Source organism: Trachemys scripta, chromosome 9 (assembly GCF_013100865.1).
Source record: "Trachemys scripta elegans isolate TJP31775 chromosome 9, CAS_Tse_1.0, whole genome shotgun sequence".
Taxonomy (NCBI): Eukaryota; Metazoa; Chordata; order Testudines; family Emydidae; genus Trachemys; species Trachemys scripta.
In genome coordinates this window covers 47,339,765-47,360,467 of record NC_048306.1, presented here as the reverse complement: position 1 = coordinate 47,360,467, position 20,703 = coordinate 47,339,765, and the positions used below count along the sequence as shown (strand labels likewise).

Below are 20,703 nucleotides of genomic sequence, written 5' to 3'. Positions count from 1 at the left end.
TTGTATTATGGGAATAAGTAAGTAACTTTTCCTTATCTACTTTCTCCACATCACTCATGATTTTATATACCTCTATCATATCCCCCCTTAGTCTCCTCTTTTCCAAGCTGAAAAGTCCTAGCCTCTTTAATCTCTGCTCATATGGGACCCGTTCCAAACCCCTAATCATTTTAGTTGCCCTTCTCTGAACCTTTTTGTTTCCCTCCCTTCACTTCCAAAAGGCATATGCCAGTGCAAAAGACAAGGATAGACTTGTCCGAATCCTATGTTCTTGTGGTAGAAGTGGTACAATACTTGGCTAAATGTACAATACAAAGGTATGACCCTCACTGTATTAATTGAGCTGCTCAATACTTTTCTACAAAACAGAATTTTTGGCAAAAAATGTCAATTTTCATTTAATTTTGCAGCGTTTTGTTGAAAAAACAAATCTCCATTTTTAAACAATATATTTTGGCCAAAATGTTTGTCTGGTTTCACCTAAATTTCCTGTGAGAAAATATGCACCAGAAGATTGCAATGAAAAATTTCATCTTAAATGAACATTCACAATTTTTTTTTTTCATTTCAAAATGTCTGCTCCACAGGAAAATTTTGCTTTTGTCATTTTAAGCCAAACTGTCAAGTCTGAACAAAAGTTCAAAATCTACATTTTGAAACAAAACACTTTTCATTGAAAAAATCTGTATTTGTCATTTCAGTATTTCTGAATCAATTTTCTTCTCAGCTTTTCATTATGTGAAATTTTTTGCTATTTTGATGTTTCATGCTGATTCAGCACAAAAAACTGCAAACTGTTGGACACATCACGGACAATTGCCCACTCTATGCTCATCCTGAAGGTATGACAGCCATTCACATAGCTACCCCCTCAGCTCTGGAATGGACAAGAGACCTTAAGATCCAACTGTAGTCACAGTATTGCTTTCACTGTTCCCCTATCACCATGCAGAAGAAGCAGCAGCACAAAAATAAATGTTGAAACGTTGGAATTTCCTCTGAGAGGGGAATTCCATTTTCCAACCAGCTACAGTTTTGGTTTTTTTATGAAAACCTAAAATATTTCAGTGAAAACTCCTTTTTTTTTTTTTTTTTTTTAAATAAAAAATGTTTGCAGAGAAAATAAATAATTTCCTGGCCGGCTCTAATATTAGCACAGGACCAAATCTTGATATCCTTTCTCTGTTCTTCTCCAGGCCTTACTCGGTCAAATTTTTGTTTGAAACAAATGGGAATTTTGCCTAGTGTAAGGACTGGGTAAAAACCAAGTAAGGATTGCAGGACTTGATGCATCTATTTTAAATATAGCTTTAACAGCATGTGAATTAAAATATGAGTTTTAATATACTTAAACTATAACTTTAATTCTTTCTTGCTCTATAAGATATGAGATCAACTTTGTTTTCTGTGTCACATGTAGGATATTGTACAGACCACATGCATGTTTTATATTATTCAAATAAAGGGGTGATACACAGGAAATTTGTTTGTTCCAAATCAGGAAGCATAGTGGCAATATCTGACTCACCCAGTCCTGAAGCAACTTTTCACTCTGATTTCAATCAATCTTGCAGGGCCATCCAGGATAGTTCATACAATTTTAATTCTGTGCTGTTTATATCTTTTTATGGGTGTGACCCCCCCAATGTTTGTCAGGTCCTCCTTTCTTGTAGGCCTACTCATCAGCTGTGCACTGTCCATGATCATCCCCTACAAACCAGCTTATTTCCAGTGAAAGAAGCTTGGCACAAAATTTGTTGTTTCTTCTCTCCCACCGCACCTCTATGTATCTGATTCCCTGAACTACTCCAAGTTTGTAACTTGCCTTTCCTCTGAAGGTTTAACACGACACTGAATTTGTTTTATTTTAGGGGTTTCATTTGATTATTAAATTGGATTTGGGGAATTTAAATCATTTGTGTAAAATGCTCAGGACTGGCCCTAACATCCTGCTTTAATAAATGGACGTAGGAAAGCCTTACAAATTCATCTGCCTTGTATCCCATACTAGCAGCAATAGACTAAACCATTTACATCCAGCTACACCTGTTTTAATCATAGATCTGTGACTTTGCTGTCAGGAGTTCTCATCATTCTGCATCTGACATACAGCATGAATCAATCAACATATTCCATCAATCAGTTACTCCCTGCGAACAGCCTTCATTTCCCCTTCATAAGTGTCTCAGAGGTGGTATTTTTTAGGCCTAAGTGGTACTAGTGTAGAAATGACTTGTGCCTTGATTGAACAGTGCTATTGTGGCAGTAGCATTTTTTCTTTCCTACAGTAAGAAGAACAACAGACTCCCTAGTATCCCTTTAGTTCTTGCTTAGTGCAATACATCGCTCAGTAGAAGAAAAGACCCAGCTTTTGGCAGATACGGCAAAACAAGTTGGCTTGTTTAGCAACAAGGGGAAGACAAAATATATGGCTATCAATGTCCCAATAGCAACCATTGGAGTAAAAGGAGAAACCCTGGAAGAAGTAAGTCATTTTACCTGTCTAGACTGAGATGAGTAATTATGGTGAAACTGTGCTAGATGTTAAGCAACAAATATCAAAAGCAGCAAACAGCTTGCATGAGCTTGAAAAGATTTAGAATAGTAGCATGATTGGCACTGACTCACAAATACAATTTTTAACATTGGCATCGTGTGTCCTCCTTTATGGAGCAGAGTCATGGACATCTACAAAAGAAATTTATAAGATCAATTCATTCTAAAGTAAATGCCTGCAGAAGATCTTTCAGAGTCCATTGGAAAGAGTTTCTTGCAACATCAGACATTCTTGAGCAAACCAGCCTAAAGCATCAAATATGGTAAGAAGACAACGATGGACATATTTAGGACATTCTTTAAGGATGTCCGCAACACATTTTCCATATTAAATGACAATACGGACACCACGTGGGAAGAGAAAAAGAGGGTGACCTAGAGGAACATTATGTAGAACAGCAGATACAGACTCCAAATCCATCAACATGACACCCAGAAGCCTGAATGGACTAGCTCAAGATTGAAATACGTGGCAGAAAATGAGTACCGTTTGCACCTGAGGCTATGGGAGGATGAAGAGGAAGGAAGAGGAAAAGGGCTATCTGTGGTGATGACTCAAGGAGCAGTGTGATAAGGAGTTACACAACAAGAGATACACGGTGGGCAGTTAGGGTAGCCAACTTCAGTGTCGAGAGCACTTGATGGTGTCTGGAAATCTCCGGGCACCTTCCAAAAGGAAATGCAATAAGGGCGTGATGCAGAGCCCTCAGAAGCCAGTGGAAAGACTCCCACTGACTGATCAAGCCCGAAGTGAGTGTGTGCTGCCAAGCGAATGAGTGAAAGCAAAGGAAAAGGAAGTGAGTCTTCAGCGTTAAGCTAGAATGTGGTAGCAGTATCCAAACAGAATCCCTTTGAGCAGGTGCTAACTGGAGAGAGAAGATGGTGGGAAAACTACAACCATTCTATTCATGTACTGTCTCAGAGAACCTGCAGTTCCCATTGAAACAGTGATAGATATTGAGCACAATAAATTAATCCAATATCAATAAAACAAACTAACAGTGCAGGAGACCCTTTGACTTTGGCTACCTCTAGTTTATCTTCTCCCTGTTTGGTCCCAGAGGCCTTCCAATTTGGCTCACGTGTCTCTGGGCTGTTCATAAGAGACTGATCAGACACTCATTCCACCCCAGTGTCTCCTCTCTGTCCAAGCTAGGCTTCTTTCTCCTCTCTGTCTGAGCTAGGCTTCTCCATGCACTCAAGAACTGCATTTGCAGATATGATTCATTTTTTGTCCTGCCATGAATGACAACCAGCAGTAGCAGCAGCACGCGCAGCAGCAGTAGCAAGCACACAGAACCCAGTTGCGCTGGTGGCCTCCCGCTGCATGGTTGTGGGCTGTAACTAGCAGTACAGCATGGCAGCACCAGTATCATAGACTGGATGCTGTGTGGCTGCTGGGCGTTTGGGAAAAGAGGCACCAAGCCAGCATTAGAGGGAGAATTCCAAGCCTTGAGAGAGCACTAGGACATGTGACCTCCAGGATCAGACACACCCATTGTGCAGGAGCCGAAGGTTCTGGCTGGAGCTTCCTAATCCGATGTGCACCAGAGTGTGGGAGCATTCAGAGGGGTGAGCTTGCTGACTGGAGTGAAAAGCAAAAACAGCAGTGCCAGAGTTCTCCTTGCTATCATGAGATCAACAGCAGTGATCAGAGACATTTCTGCCCTTCACAGCGCTGGCAGCTACAGGAGTTCTCTGGAATCCAGAAGAGGTAATGGGAAGTGTAGGAGCAGATATAACAGCTAACAGTGTCTGGCCAGAGCTAGCAAAGAAAGGGAGAAAACTGAGCCGTAGCCACTTTCAGCTGAGGATCTGTTGCCCATGCATTTTACTGAGCCCTTCCTAGTCTTATTCTATATCTGTAGCTCCTTCTGGTCTCAAATCGCACAACCCAGGCCTTCCATTAGCAGTGCAATTTAATAATGCCTCTTTTCCCCCTTCCATCGGTTTGAAAACCTGCTAGGCTTAGCAGCATTACAGTGTATCTGCTGTGTGTATTGTACCCGTGGGCCATCAGCTCCAGCATCTGTGCTGATCCTTTGCAGCCGCCAAGCAACAGCAGCACTGTCCAGGAATTGTAGCGCAGACGGTGACAGGAGAGAGAGCCATAAATCCCTGTCTATGCTGTGTGCTGCTGCGGTACACAGGCCTGTGCCTGTCTGCTCCTTGCTGCTGCCGCCATTCCCTCTGCACTTTTAGGAGAGCTCTGCATGCAGCTAGCTAGCAACAGAGCGAAAGTCTCTTGCTTTCTTTTTCCTCCCCTTCTGGGCCAAAACATAAGCTAATGAATGACCCAGACAAAACCGCTCCTTCAGCTGGAGGGGAGGGTTAGTGTATAATCTGTCAGTAATGTCAAGGGGAGACCCGGGTGAGGTTAAACATAAACCCAAATGTTAGCAAGTAAGGAAATGCACAGCCATTGCCATCCAAGCCACCTTAATTCTGACCCCAAGCTGTCACCAGCCTTCCTGTCTCTTTTCTGTGTTCCTTTCCTACTTTCTTCCACAGCTGTGTTCGTTTTGGATCAAGGCCAGGGCAGGATTAAGGCATATGCACTGTGGGCCCATGTAGGCCTCGGGTCCTCTCCATGATCCCAGACACCTTTTCCTGCAGACTTGCTCCAATGCTCATGGCTTTTTATGGACTGCCTGTCAATTTGCTGATGGCCGATAATTCTGGCCCAGTGGACTCTTCAACAGCTGCATATTTCCCAACTGATATTTGGAAATATTGGCTCTCTGAACCTGTGGACTCAGCAGAAGTTGCCCCCTCCCTAGTTTAAACAGAAGTACACATCTCTGTCCTTTCCTAGACCTCACCTATAATGAATGATATGGGAATATTGTTACCAACATTGAATACAAGACCATACAAGCCACTGAGCTGTTGGCTCCTACTCTCACTACCACACTTTCTTTTCAAGGTGAAGGCATTTTGGCTGGAATGGAAATTTCTACTTTTACCATATATGGCTCCATTAACTGTCAGTTTTAGAAATCATTGTGTATGGCTTGACTTTGGATGTTGGCTTTTGGGTCTTTTTTGGGGGGTAGGTGAGGATGGGGGACTTGTTTTTGTTTGTTTGGTTTGGATCAAAGAAAGGATTCTGGGATATGATGTCACAGAAGAATAATATAGGTGGCTTGATGGTTTGGTCTCAGCTGAAGAGAGAAGGGTGGAGATGTGGCTATAAAACACCTCTGTGGTCTCATGATCTGATTCAACTCCTGGTGTAGCTTAGAGCAGCCTAAGGGTTGCACTAAGTTACCCTGGCTGGAATGGTTCCCTTGGGACTGTTCCGTTGGCTGAGGATTGTTGGAACACAAGGCGCTCTGGCTACGTCCCGTCCTACCTTATGTCAGGGTGGATGTGGATGGCTGACTTTGTACCATCAAAGGGAATCCCAGCTGCCCTGGTAGAGCAGCTTTCTGCCTGCTTTGTCCTGTACGGATTTGGCCCATTGTTTGAGCTTCAACTTGGAATGTTGTTGGAGATGCAGTTGTTTTGTACAGTATTTATTATTCATAAACCTGTAGTGGAAAACTCTAAGTGAAATAGATGGGGAAGGATGGTTCAGTGGTCACAGCACTAGCCTGGGCTTTGGGAGACCCAGACTCCATTATCTGCTCTCATAGGCTTCCTCTGTCACTTAGGCTTGAAATCAATGGGAGTTAGGTGAGTAAACACTTTCAAGGAGCTGGGACTTCGCCTCCCTGTGCCTTAGTTCCCCACCTGCCCAATGGGGATCACAGCAAGGCATCCCCTCCCAGAGGTGTTCCCTTGATAGACACAATCGTCATAACTAATGATAATCAATACTTGGGAAGGGATGTTAACCATTGTGCTTCAGGCCATAAGCCAAGGTGACGTGATTAGAGACCAGGATGAGACCTATGTTGGAGGCAGATTATCCCACATCTGCTACTGTGGGGATCTTACACTTCCCTCTGAAGCAGCTGGTGCTGGTTATATTCGTAGACGGGATACTGGGCTAGATGGACTTTGGGTCTGATCCTATCTGTGTTTCTTCGTAAAGAGGAAGATAAATCTGTTAAAGATGGTGAGGTGCTCATATGTCAGGGAAATGGAGGCCATCTACATACTAAAACAGATTCTTAACTCGCTCATCTGGGCAGGTTAAGCTTTGAATCTGTGTAAATCCTTATTCAGGATCTTATTTACTGTGGGCCATCACATTGCAGGGGTGTATGAAAAGCAGAGATGAACAGTGATCACTGAGCATCACTGCAAGCTAATTTTTCAGATGTGAATAGGCCTTTTTTGTAAACAAAAGCACCAGCTAGCCAGACAAAAGGTCTGTGATATTTGATTTTTAAAACTGATTTTTGAGTTACACGAGCGGGAGGAGGGGGAAGAGCTCGAAACTAGCTATTGTCAAATGCCACATGGAATTGTTTAACTTTCAAAGAAATTATAAATTGCCCCTGAGTTTGGCCAGCTCTCCGCTCAGAATAGAACTGGGCTAAACGACCACGTCTCCATATTTGTAGGCTCAAGCAGATGGTTTTGGTGAGAATTTATTGATATGATCCAGGAATAAATTTTGTCATTTGGCACATGAACAGTGCTTTTGGCATGGAATAGAATTTTATTTTTTCCATCAAAGAAATCAATAAACCAGCTGAGACTGAGACATGCTTGAAAATGTGATTGTGCTCTCCAGGGCCCCTGTTCACAAAGGTACTCAGGTGCTTGAACACTGACGCACACTTGCGCTTAGCTGCTTTCCTGAATTGGGGCCTAGGTTTGTCAGTGATGAGACTATGTTGTGTCGCTTCAATCCAAAATTAATTTGTACTTTTCCAAATAAAGCTGTATCATGGTAGTGCAAACACAATTTAAAAACAGGCAGCATGTCTCTAAAGGATAGCACCTTCATTAGAAAGTGTTCTGTAACATGGGCATGCAGATAGCCCATCAAAAATTTTCCATGATAATTTTTGTTTTGTTTTAGCAAAATGTTTGTTTTTTTGCGTGTGAAAGATTTTCATTTGAGTCCCAATTTTCCTATGACACTTTCCATTTTGTGGATTTCCCCCCCAAACTTTCTTCCATTTTCAACAAATTTCATTCCCCCCGCCCCCATTTTCCACAAAATCATGTCTTCATTTTCCAGTGAAAAAACGATTTTATGTTGATGGGGGGCCCCTTTTCCTCTCTTCCTCCCCCCCCACATTTTCTCTCACTTTTATTTTTTTAATGTTTCTCCTGCTTTTTTTCCCCAGTGGAAAGAAAGTTTAAAAAGTGAGAGAACTCTCTCCCCCTCCCCCACAAAACAAATGTTCAGGACCCTGGGGGAAAGAGGAGGAGCAGGGGGCTGGGCCACAGTTCCAGTGCCCCCCCCCCTTCTACTCAGGTTCCGGTGCTTCTGTGGAAGTCCCCAAATTGGCTGGGGCCCCTTAATCCACCACTGTACGTGAGGGATAGAATGGGAGGAACCGCTGGCGTGCACTGGCAGATCTGGGTGTGGGCCAGCACGAGGATAGCAGGAGTGACTTGGCTGAGCTGGATGGGGGGAAGCTTGCACAGCACTGCTCACAGCATCCCAGACCTTGTGGGCTAGGCTCTCTGCTGCCATGTGCGGTCAGTTATACCACTACCAGATTGGAATACCTGGCAGTAAGTGACTGCCGAGGGTACGGGGCAGTGGAGACTCTGGCCATGTGTCTCAGTATTTGATAGTCACTCGAATCCCCAGTACAAATATATCTTTCCTGCAGCACTGGTACATTTTGTTTCTTGAAAAAAGGCTGCTCTCCAATTGGGAGGGCCCTAGGGGGTTCTACACTGCTTGTTAAGCAGGGTCTGTGGGACTCACACTTGGGGACTTGGTATTTCCAAGCCTGCACTTGAGTGTCCACATTGCATTGTAAACCTGGGTTTCTGATTGCTGGACCTGGGTCTCATACTACACTACACAGCCCTTCTGACTAGGGGCTGCAACTTGAGCTGCACGACAGGGCTTGGACCTGAGTCACAGTGGGACTCGAGCTCCGACCCTCTCTCCTAGGTGGGGCCTAGGACTTGGGCCCTAAGTGCTTGCTGACGTGAGTCAAAAAGTTTCATGTGTGGATAGGACTGGGGATTGGGTTCATACCAGATCTGAGCCTGGCTTTACAATGCAGTGTAGAGATACCTTAGGAGGCTGCAACATAATCTCAACCCATCCCCTGGAATAGCAGCTGCAGGATCAATCTGCAGTGTTCTTGATTATTGTTTCTGGAACTTGTTTCTGTCCTAAAATTACTGTCACTTATGCAAAAGTAGCGCCAGGGGCCCCACTGTGCCAGGCACTGTATGTACATAAGAATGGCAATACTGGGTCAGACCAGTGGTCCATCTAGTCTTCCGACAGTGGCTGGTGCCAGGTGCTTCAGAAGGAATTAACAGAATAGGGCAATTTGAGTGATTCATCCCCTGTCATTCAGTCCCAGCTTCTGGCAATCAGAGACTAGGGACACCCAGAGAATGAGACTGTGTCCCTGATCATCTTGGCTAATAAGTCAATCAATGGTTATCTAATTCTTTTTTGAACCCAGTTCGAGTTTTGGCCTTCACAACCTCCCCTGGCAATGAGTTCCATAGGTTGACTGTGCACTCTGTGAAGAAGTACTTCCTTTTGTTTTAAACCTGATGCCCATTAATTTCATTGGGTGACCCCTGGTTCTTGTGTTATGTGAAGGGGTAAATAACACTTCCTTATTCACTTTCTCTTACCATTCATAATTTTATAGACCTATCATATCCTCCCTTAGTTGTCTCTTTACTAAGCTGAACAGTCCCTGCCTTTTTAATCTCTCCTCATATGGAAACTGTTCCATACCTCTAGTCATTTTTGTTGCCCTTCTCTGCACTTTTAGTGCTAATATATCTCTTTTGAGATGGGGCACCCAGAACTGCATGTCGTATTCAAGGGGCAGGTGTAGCATGGATTTATACAGTGGCATTATGGTATTTTCTGCCTTATTTATCCCTGTTCTAATGATTCCCAACGTTCTGTTAGCTTTTTTTGACAGCCACTATACATTGAGTGGATGTTTTCAGGGAACTATCCACAATGACTCCAAGGTCTCTTTCTTGAGTGGGAACAGCTAATTTAGACCTCATTTTTTTATATGTATAGTTAGGATTATGTTTTCCAATGTACATTACTTAGCATTTATCAACATTGAATTTCATCTGCCATTTTGTTGCCCAGTCACCAGGGTGGATAAAAAAAATCAAAGATTTAAAAAAAAAAAAAAACCATCAAATCAAAATCTGATTTTTTATTTAAATAGGTTCCCCCACCCAAAAAAAAATCCAGTCTAAAGATATATTATAGCCCAAAGATACCTTATCATGGAATAGGGATTATAAAGTCTAAAGTATAAGACAATATATTCATGTAATGTTTAAGAAAAGTTTTGTAAATAAGTTCCAATAGTTCATGGATTAGGGACCCAATTTTATGGGGTTCCAGGGGCTTCCGTACAGATTATTTAGGTTAATCTTTCTATCTACCCAATGGGACTCATCTTCTAGACTGAGCACTACCATCAGAGATGCTTAGTTTTGCATTTCTCAAACTGTGGATTTGTGTCTCCAGAGATAACATGCTTGTTAACAGCAAAAATGTTTTAAAATAAATAAATAACTATCTAGATGTGAGAAATAACAGACCTCAACCCTATTATCCCTCTGCAAATTTGTGTACAGAGTCAATCCCTTACCTCTCTCTAAAAGTGCAAAGTTTCAGATAGTTAACAACTAGAAGATTATTGGGAGTCAGAATAGATCTGGAGAAGGGGAAGAAGTCTGGAGATAAATGTGAGAAGAGAGGGGCAGGCTGTAGAAACAAAAGTGAAACTGTTTGAGCAGCATATTCCAGAAGTCTTGAGGTCTTTGAGTGTAGCCTTCATTGATTTGACATCTACCATACCATTCTCTCACTAGAAGAGAAAACCTATAAGGGCAGCACGCCGTAAAAGAGACCCAGTTTGGGAATAAGAACCATTCAAGAAATATATGTTTGCTGTTATTTTAAAGAAAGTCACACCAGTGAACTGGTGGAAGTCACTTAAGCATTTGGATTCAGAGACAGTTGAAATGATAACCTCACTTTGAATAGCAGTAGCTTCTTCTGTCGGTGTAGAAAGAATTTTTTCTTCCTTTGGACTAATTCATCCCAAATTGAGAAATTGTTTGGGACCTGAAAAAGCAGGAAAGCTTGTTTTTCTTTTCCAGATTATGAACAAACAGGAAAATGAAGGTGAAGCCGACTGAGTTAGCTGCAGAAGCCAATATTTTAAGTTTCTCATGTTGAGCTGGCTGACATAGTCGATTAAATTTGTTTTTTAAAAAAGATTTTATTTAACTATTTTAGTTAAAAACAATTTTAACAAACAAACCTGATTTTAAAAAACGTGAATGTTTAACTAGAGTCAAAAATTCATATGCTTGTTTTGTTAAAATATTATGTTTGCTGTTGAAGAAAAAAAATCCATAATACATAACATTGTTGTTTTAGTTAAATAAGAATTTAAATGTCTGTCTGGTGATGGTCTCTTCCTAATACAGCATGGCAAAAAAATCATCCAAATATTAATGATTAACCTGTTGAATTGGAGATAGTTCACTTCCCAATGACTTCATAAATATCTGCTTCAATTACCTTTGGTAAATGAAATAACCAAACAATCATTCATTTTCTAATATAGCTGTAAAACTAATCTGAAAAGTTTTACAAATAAATCACTTAAAATGTATAGTGTGTACCTTCTAAAAATGAAATCTACATCTATCTCTGAGTTGTGAAGAATATGTATTAAGGTTATAACAACCAACAAGAATGCACTTTTATCTAGAAATCCATGATTAAATTGAGTCTTCCTGACTAGTGAAGTAAATCAGTTTGATTTAAATCAAATCCACCCTGCCTGTCACCCAGTTTTGCAAGATCCCTTTAACTCTTCACAGTCAGCTTTGGACTTAACTATCTTGTATAATTTTGTATCATCTACAAACATTGCCTCCTCACTGTTTGCCCCTTTTTCCAGATTATTTATAAATATGTTGAACTAGGGTGACCAGATCACAGGGATGAAATATTGGGACGCGGGGGAGGCGCGGAGCAAAAAAAAAAAAAGCAGTTTCGCAGGGGCCGGGGGCATTAGCAGGGCCCAGCCGTGCTGCCGGATCGCACAGAGTGCCCCGGCCGCGCGCACTGCCTTCCCTGCGGAGCCTCCTGCCCCCTGGCCCGCCCCGGGCACATGCGGCGGGCCCCGGGGAGCCCCGCGCCTCTCCCGCTCAGCTGTGCTCCAGTGACTCTTTCCCGGTGGGGCGAGCCGCTGGAGCACAGCCAAGCGGGAGAGGTGTGTGGCTCCCTGGCAGCGGCGTGGAAGTTTATCAGTTCAGGGGACCCAAGCCGGCTCCTCGCCCCTGTCCGCTGGCGGCCCCGCCTGGACAAGTCTCGCCGCCGCAGCCCCTCTCCGCTGCATGTCTCCGGCGGGCGGCCCATGCCCCCGGGCCGTGCCACCCACCCGGGCCCTGCCCGCTCCATGCTGCCCCCAGACCCACCGTGTTGCACCGTGGGCTGCAGGGCTGGAGCAGTCCTGGCCCTGGCCGGCCATGTCCCGTGTGCCCAGGCTGCTGCACAGGGGCATCTCCTCCCCAGGCCCGGCTTGGGATCCAATGCGGCAGTGAGGGGGTGGGGCTGGGGGCAGGGATTTGGGGAGGGATCCAATGGGGGAAGGAGGGGACGGAGTCGGGGGGGGGGCAGAGGCCCTCTGGACTCCACCTGTGTGCTGGAGCGGAGGGCAAAATGGTTTGTTTGTCCAGTGTCCCGACTGAACATCAGAGACGCGAGACAAACAAGCAAATATTGGGACAGTCACGATAAAATCGGGATGTCTGGTCACCCTATGTCAGTGGTTCCCAAACTGGGGTTCGTGAACCCCTGGGGGTTCACAAAATGTTACAGGGGGTTCTCGGGAAAAAATTCCCTAATGGCAGACAGAGCTGTCCCTAGGGACCATGGGCAGCACGAGGACAGCAGCCCGGAGCCCCTGGACTTCCAAGAGCTAAGCAGATCAAAGCAAGCCTATCTATCACATTGAGAAGATTTGAACTTCAAGACTTCTTATAAGAAATGGAAAGGGAGGTGGATTTTTTTGCTGTTTTTAAAATTAAATAGACAGTATTGTTTTTAAAATTATTATGAAGAACAAGTTTAAGCTTCGTTTGTTTGCCTAGACTGCTCAAGACCTGAATGCTTGTGTAGGAGGAACTCTGAGTTGGTTTCTTAAATACCTTCATGCTGTTTTACATCTGATGCTCCTTGATGAAACATAGGAGCCTTGTCTTATAACAGGCTTATTCAAAGCGATACAAGCTACGAAAGTGAGATCTTGGAAGAGTATTGCTGTTTTCATAATGTAATAAAAATACTGTAATGATAAATAATAATAATAAATAGTGTGTAATAAGCATGTCATAAAAACAAATATATAAGATCACTGCTTTTATAATTTATATTCAAGTAAAGGAGAAAATCCCTGGAAATATTCATTTTTAGGAGGGAGTTTGCGAGACTTGACATTTTAGTGAAAGGAGTTCACGGGTTGTTAAAGTTTGGGAACCACTGCCCTATGTTGAACAGCCCTGGTCCCAGCACAGATCCTTGGGGGACTGTAACAGGGCATAGCAGCCCCCCCCCCCGGTCCTGCTTCTGCTCTGAACCAAAAACCACTCAGAGACCCTCAGGTTCAGCAATCACCAGTGCAGTATTTACAGGGTGCAGTCCTATCACCCTCTCACCCTATACAGCTTGGGGTTTTCAGCCTTGAGAACTTCTTGGCTGCTGCACCCAGGCAGGAAGCACTTTCCCCCTCTCCGGTTTTCCTCCTGTTTCTTTTATCTGGGCCTGTGTATAGCCCCAGGCTAATCAGGCTGGCAGCTGATTCTCCTTGGCCAATCAGGCACAGGTTTCTCTAGCCAGCTCCAGTTTACCTCCCTTAATTGGAGCTGTTGTGACAGAGGGCTGGCTCAGGTGTTCCTGCTCAGCACCCTGCCACAGGGACCCTGCTATTTACTTCTCTGCACTGTGAAAACTGACCATTTATTCCTACCCTTTGTTTCATATCTTTTAACCAGTGACTGATCCATGAGAGGACCATCCCTCCTTTGGTGAGGGACCTTGTCAAAGCATTTCAGAAAGTGCAGGTACACTGTGTCCACTGGATCCCCTGTGCTCACATGTTGGCTGACCCCCTCAAAGAATTCTAATAGTGAGAGACAGTCCATGTTATAAAGAGCTTGGTGTCTAGATCAGAATGGGCAAACTTTTTGGCCCGAGGGCCACATCGGGGTTGCGAAACTATACAGAAGGCCATGTAGGGAAGGCTGTGCCTGCCCAAACAGCCTGGCCCCTGCCCCCTATCCGCCCCCTCCCACTTCCCCCTCCCCCGACTGCCCCCCTCAGAACCTCCGACCCATCCAACCCCCCTGCTCCTTGTCCCCTGACCACCCCCTCCCAGGACCTCCTAACTGCCGCCCCGGGACCGCACCCCTTATCCAACCCCCCCTCCCCCCCCGCTCCCTGTCCCCTGACTGCCCTGACTCTGCTCCCTGACTGCCCCCCGGGACTCCCTGCCCCTTATCCAACCCCCCTGCTCAGAGCAGCAGGAGCTCGCAGCCCCGCCGCCGCGCTGCCCGGCAGGAGCTCGCAGCCCCGCCACCCAGAGCACTGGTGGCTTGGCGAGCTGAGGCTGCTGGGGAGGGGGGACAACAGGGGAGGGGCCGGGGGCTAGCATCCCCGGCCGAGAGCTCAAGGGCCAGGCAGGATGGTCCCGCGGGCCGGATGTGGCAGGCTGTAGTTTGCCCACCTCTGGTCTAGATAGACAAAAGGTGGTAAAGAAAAGAGATGTTCTCACAGTCGCTCAGCAGCTAGTCTCTCAGGCCTGCCAGGCTAGGCCCTATCCACTAGGCCAAATGATCTGATTAGGGTCAGGAAAATGACTGTAAAAAAGACATGTTTGTGTTCCATGTGTATTGGTAGTTTCTACAATTGAATGTGCTGAGTTTCAGCAAAGCAAGGTTTGTTTAGCTGAGAGCTGAAACTGGCCTCTGAAAATCAAACATACCTTTTCTGCTTCCAAAATCAGTGAGAGCAGAGATTCTGGAAGCAGAACTTAGCTGGTGACTTTGTTGATCATGCAGGAGGCAGAACAGACTACAGCTCAATTTTTCTTAGCTTTGGTTTTGCTGGACCCAGCCTACTGACAACAGTTTGGACAGTAAGAATCCAGTTGTGGGCTGAAATGGAAAAGGAGCCAAAATGTTGAATACCGAGATGTCAGTGTATCCGGCACTTTGCTGAGCCTCGCTGAGATGTAGGCATGCACTCACAATGTGTGATTGCTCCTTCACCAGCAATGTGCAGCACCATGCTGCCTGAATGCACAATTTAGTGCAAAGACCAGCATGCCAGCAGCATCTCCATTCAAGACACGCTGGAGCTCATTTGACAAGCGTGCGCTTGGCACTTCTGCATTCACTGGGCTTGTAAAAAACAAATTCACAGAGGATTTGGAGGGGGAAAAGGTGCTGAGAATAAGCCACGCACTAAGCCATAAAATCTGGGCGCAGTTTTCCTACAGAATTTACACCCATTTATATAGCACTGCTCTACAGCCAAAATGCTTCTGAAATAAAGGGAAGGGATCTCAATTTAAACCAGAAATGACTAAATACATCTTTGACTGGATCTCTGAATAAATCTATGACTGGGTTTGGACAGTACTTGCTTTTTAGGCAAAACAATGGATGATGCAATCTGAAGCTGGTATTGCATCATACATAATATGAATTGCATCATGTTATTCCTACAAGTCATGGATGATGCAATCATAACAAAGCTTACATCACTCTGCTGAACAAATTGCCCTATATCAGCTCTAGAAATCATACGGTGTCGTGCTCTCTTATTTGTCAGTGTTTGATTTTGCAAAGGGACACATTTCTGTTTAGGCAAAGTGAGCAGAGATGCCTCGTACCTGTGCGAACAGTGCAGATAACTTCTGCTATGTTTGTGGTGAAGTGACTTTTGCATCACAAAAGCGCAGTATAACCACTATGGTTAAGAAAGCCTATCACCTTTATTTTGGCTGCAAAATTGGAGATCAGGACAAGAGGTGGGCCCCACACATATGCTGCAACACTTGTGCAACAAATCTTCGCCAGTGGTTGAACAGGAAAAGGAAATCTATGCCTTTTGCAGTGCCAATGATTTGGAGAGAGCCAACAGATCATACCAGCAATTGTTACTTCTGCATGGTGAGTCCAGTTGGGAAAGGTGTGTCAAAGAAGAAAAAGTGGACTGTGCATTATCCAAACATTCCATCAGCTATACGCCCAGTACCCCACAGAGAAGGCACCAGAATCATTCTCACTTGAGTCAGACGAGGAAGAGGATGAAACTTCTGGTCCTGAACCATCAATGTCACAGGACCCACATTTTCTCCCATCCTCCTCCTCTGAACCACACCTCATAACACAAGGTGAACTGAATGACCTTGTCAGGGATTTGGAACTACCCAAGAGTAAGGCAGAGCTGTTGGGCTCCAGACTACAGCAGTGGAATCTCCTGGCAGGTGATGTTAGGGTTTCCATGTTCCATGACCGTCAAAAGGATCTTGTCCCATTCTTCTTCATGGAACGTGATCTTGTAGCCTGCAACAACATCAATGGTGTGATGGCAGCCCTCAAAATCGTTCACGATCCAGATGAGTGGAAACTGTTTATTGATTCATCGAAGACGAGTCTTAAAGCTGTTTTACTGCATAATGGCAATGTTTTGGTAGGTCATGCAGTTGGTCATATAGTCCATATGAAGGAAACCTATGACAACATGAAACAACTTTTGAGGTGCATAAACTATGACCAACATCAGTGGCAGCTTTGTGGCAATTTGAAGGTTGTTGCTCTCTTGCTTGGTCTGCAGACTGGATACACAAAATACTGCTGTTTTCTCTGCGAATGGGATAGCCGTGCAAGAGATTCCCACTACATCAAGAAAGATTGGCCACTCCGACAGTCATTGGAGCCTGGGAGGAAAATTATTCAGCATCCACCACTTGTTGAATCAAGGAAGATTTTGTTACCACCCTTACACATCAAGCTGGGTCTGATGAAGAACTTTGTCAAGGCCATTGACAAAACACAAGCAGCTTTCAAGTACCTCCATGGAAAATTTTCAAGGTTAAGTGAAGCTAAGATAAAGGAAGGTGTCTTTGTTGGTCCTCAGATTTGTGAACTTCTTCGAGATGATGCATTTGACCATGCACTGCGTGGCAAGGAAAAGACGGCATGGAAAGCCTTCCAGTTAGTGGCAATAAATTTTCTCGGAAACAACAAGGCAGACAACTACAGGTTGTTGGTGGAAAACCTCCTCAAGGCATACAAAAGCCTTGGTTGCAACATGTCACTAAAGATACATTTTTTGCACTCTCATCTAGATTTTTTTCCACCGAACTGCGGAGCAGTGAGTGACGAGCACGGCGAGCAATTTCACCAGGACATTGCAACAATGGAGAAACGCTATCAGGGCAAATGGAGCCCATCAATGCTTGCAGACTATTGCTGGACAGTGACAAGAGATGCTCCATTTAATGAATACAAGAGACAAGCCAAGAAGGGCCGAGTAGACACTGAATAGGACTAAACTATGTACAGAACAGTTTTTTGCCTTTTGTTTCATAATAAATGTTATTTATATAACCCTTTTGCTGATTTTTAAAGTGTTACATAAATAGGACAGGTGAAATATTATCATGTAAAGCAACCATAAACACATGAAAAGACCTAGGTTTACAATTTATGATTAAAACTCTATCTACACAATATACATAGACATAAAATGTAAAAACTTAAATATCTGAGAAACAGTAGCCAATCAGTTGTTTTAATTGTCATATTTGAATTCAGCACATCAAAATACATAATAAATTGCACATTTTATCTCTGAAGCAGATGACTTCTCAAAAATTGTAGACCAGTGTAGCATGTCCCCTGTTGGAAAACTAGGATGACCGAGTCCTTTTCACAACAGCTGAATGAGTGTCAAATAATAGTGTTTGCTGAGAAGGGCTTAATTTTCCCCCTTCCATCTAATCAAAACACATTCATTCCTTTCCCCTCCTCCTTTGCACAACTACCCTTCTCCCACCCGTACTGTGCCAGGTGTGATGGGGAGGTGCTCATCACACTGTATGAAGGACAGGGCTCTGTTTGTGGAGTGCCTTTGTGTTCTGTCAAGTCTCTGCTGCCTGGGGTTAGCCAGAGCTGAGGTCCTGAGGGGCCATGTAAGGGGAAGCAGCATCTGAGGCGTCACTCTGAGCTCACACTAGTTTTGCTCTGTTGCCTATGAGATTTCACCTGGTGTGGGAGGAGCATCAGGAGCTGGAGAAGGCTCTGCAGGGTAGCATGCTTTCTGGGCTTGATTCTCCTCTCGCATACCCTAGTGCAAGACAGGAGTTGCTCCATTGAAATCAGTGACGTTAACATAGGGTAAAGAGTCTGCGGGGTGAGGGAGCGGGCCCTCTGTCTGTGGAGCAGCATAGAAAAGGGTCCAGGAGGCTGGAAGTATAGCATGTGTGCAGGAAAGCGCTCTTCATCCTTGCCTCAATGTGTGCTCTACAGAGCATGGCCCTCTGGGAGGTGAGAATGTGCAGTTATTGCTGAGGCTCTCAGTTATTGCTGGCTCATGGGAAAGCTGTAGATGGCCTCGTCTTCACTAAGACAATTAATTTGAGTTAAGAACACACCTTTCCTTCCTAGTGGAGACACGGTCTGGGTGTGTGCGCAGCCCCATCCCAGGGGCCCCTGATCTCAGCGGGGGCCTCTGGGTGCTATTCTGATGATGACTATTAAATCAGACTAGGAAGGGGCATGCAGCAATGAGCTGCTGCCAGGAGGATGGGGTTGCAGGTCCCTGCCTGCCTGATGCTTTCATGGCTCCCCTTGCTCTGAGCCCGGCAAGCCCGGTGCTAATGGGCTGTTCTGGTCATGGCCCGGGAAAGTTGAGGCTATGATGTACTCTCTGGCTGCTCGGAAAGCTTTAGCCTCATGCTTGTCACTGGTTCTCAGCCCTAAGAGCGTGGAAATGGTGAGCCTCCCATGCCAGATGAGAGCTCACAGGCTGGTGCTCCAGCTGGCAGCAACCGGTGCTGCTGCAAGGGAGCCCCCAGTCTCAGGGACACCTCAATAGCTGACCTACAGCAGCATACTGCAGAGCTTAGAGACTTTTTCTAACATGCCTTTCTGGGTCCTTCCAGGGCGTTCCTTGTGTTGCCAGGAGTGCAACCCCTGCCGGAAAGAGCGACCTTAAGGCCAGCAAGATGGCGGGAGCATCTGTGAAAGTGGCGGTGCGAGTGCGTCCGTTCAACTCCCGTGAGATGGGCCGGGATTCCAAATGCATCATCCAGATGACAGGAAACACCACCAGTGAGTAGCAGCCCTGGCCCTGCGCACAAATGCCATTGGGGGTTGGGAAGGAGGTGGGCGACACACAGATCTGCATTCATTTCCACTGGGCTGGCTGCTGCTAATGCCAAACAGCCACTTGAGGTTCTACCGGTGCTCGGGAGGGGGCCTGCTGCCACCAGTATTGCTAGCCCCAATGTCATAAGTCAGTCCCCCAAGAGTCATGAGTCTGGCCTGAAAATCATGGGAGGTTTTTTTAAAAATCACACATTTTGGGTTCTTTTTCTTTGCCTTCTGGCTTTTGTGCCTCTCAGATGCACATGGGTCATGTTTACAGGGTTTTCTCAGCACCCGTGAGGGCCAGAAAGCTACTTTCTTTTCCCAATAAAAGATGAGATTCTTGTGTGATCACAGGCATCCAGGAGCTGGGGCTTTAAAAGAAGCCTCAAATATAATGAGCCTGGTGATGAAATCTGAACTTCACGCTCCAGATATAGAGCCTGGTTGTCTGCTGTGTTGTTTGGTGTGGCATCAGTTATGGCTGTGAAATACCAGCACTGGTGAAGGAGCAGAGAATTGTAATCTGGTAGGAATTTACATCATCTTTGCTCTTGCTGAATGCAGGTGTAACCTCACTTCTGCAGGTGCAAGGCAGTGGAGACTTGGGCTCATGGTGTGGCGCTGATGTTGGATAAACTCTCTTCTCACCACCTTAGGGGTTTTATCCTGTCGCCCATCACTGTGGTATCTCAGCATCTTCCATGTAAAAGCAATACCAATAGTGAAATCCCCAGTGGACTCCATGGAGCCTCTGGCTCTCCTCACTTTTTGGGGTATAAACTCTGCTTGGGGGATGTTTTGGTTGGCTGGTTACTGCTGGTTTGTATTGTTGTTAGATGGGGGAGTCGATGTTGTCTCATTCTTGTGACAGTGGAAGGGTTCTTTCTTCACAGCAGTCCACTCCATGGGGGTCAGCATGGTCTAGCATCTAGAGCACTAGACCGGGACTCCGGAGAGCTGGGCTCTGTTCCCATCTCTGCCACTACCCTCCTGAGTGACTGTGGGCAGGTCACTTTATTTCCCTTTGCCTTTGTTTCCTCCTCTGTAAAATGGGGATAATGGTACTGCCCTCCTTTGGAAAGTACTTGGAGATCTATAGATGAGCAGTGCTAGATATTCTTCTTCTAGCAGAAACCATTCAACAATGCCTTACAGAGCATCTGTAAGACATTGTTGAATTATCACTTCAGTTCACCCTAGGGAGAGCCTTCGGATTCGCTGTCCCATTTGATTCATTTGCTTGTAGCACATTATGAAAAGGGCCGTCATGGGTTGCTGTTGACCATACGTAATTTCTCATTTCAGTCTCCCTCGCACAGCTACCCCCCTTTGGTAACTAGACCATAGTGCAGAGTTACTATAAAATACCACAACCATCTAGCACAGGAGACCACCCTGGCGTTTGATTCCTAATGGCTATATACCTACCAGCACTTCCAGCAGGAGGTTCTGACTCTGGCCCTTTGGCTGAGGGCTTTTAGATCACCCCTCTTCTCCTTTGGGGGACTCAGAATATTTTCCTGCACAGAAATTGTCAAGCCCCTCTCCCTCCCAGTTCAGAGAGGTGTCCTGGCCCAACCAAAGCCTCACACCATCTCATAT

At 45.1% G+C, this 20,703-nt stretch overlaps 1 protein-coding gene across 13 annotated transcripts in view; it reads left to right on the top strand.

Moving 5' to 3' along the window:
* Positions 1-20,703, top strand: part of KIF1A (kinesin family member 1A) — a 188,133-nt gene that overhangs the window by 10,526 nt on the left and 156,904 nt on the right. For all 13 annotated transcript variants that reach the window (XM_034781045.1, XM_034781041.1, XM_034781042.1 and 10 more), the window contains exon 2: positions 18,894-19,062. In XM_034781045.1, coding sequence (XP_034636936.1) covers positions 18,957-19,062 — 106 coding nt within the window. In that variant the 5' untranslated portion in view covers positions 18,894-18,956. The remainder of the gene's footprint in view (positions 1-18,893; positions 19,063-20,703) is intronic.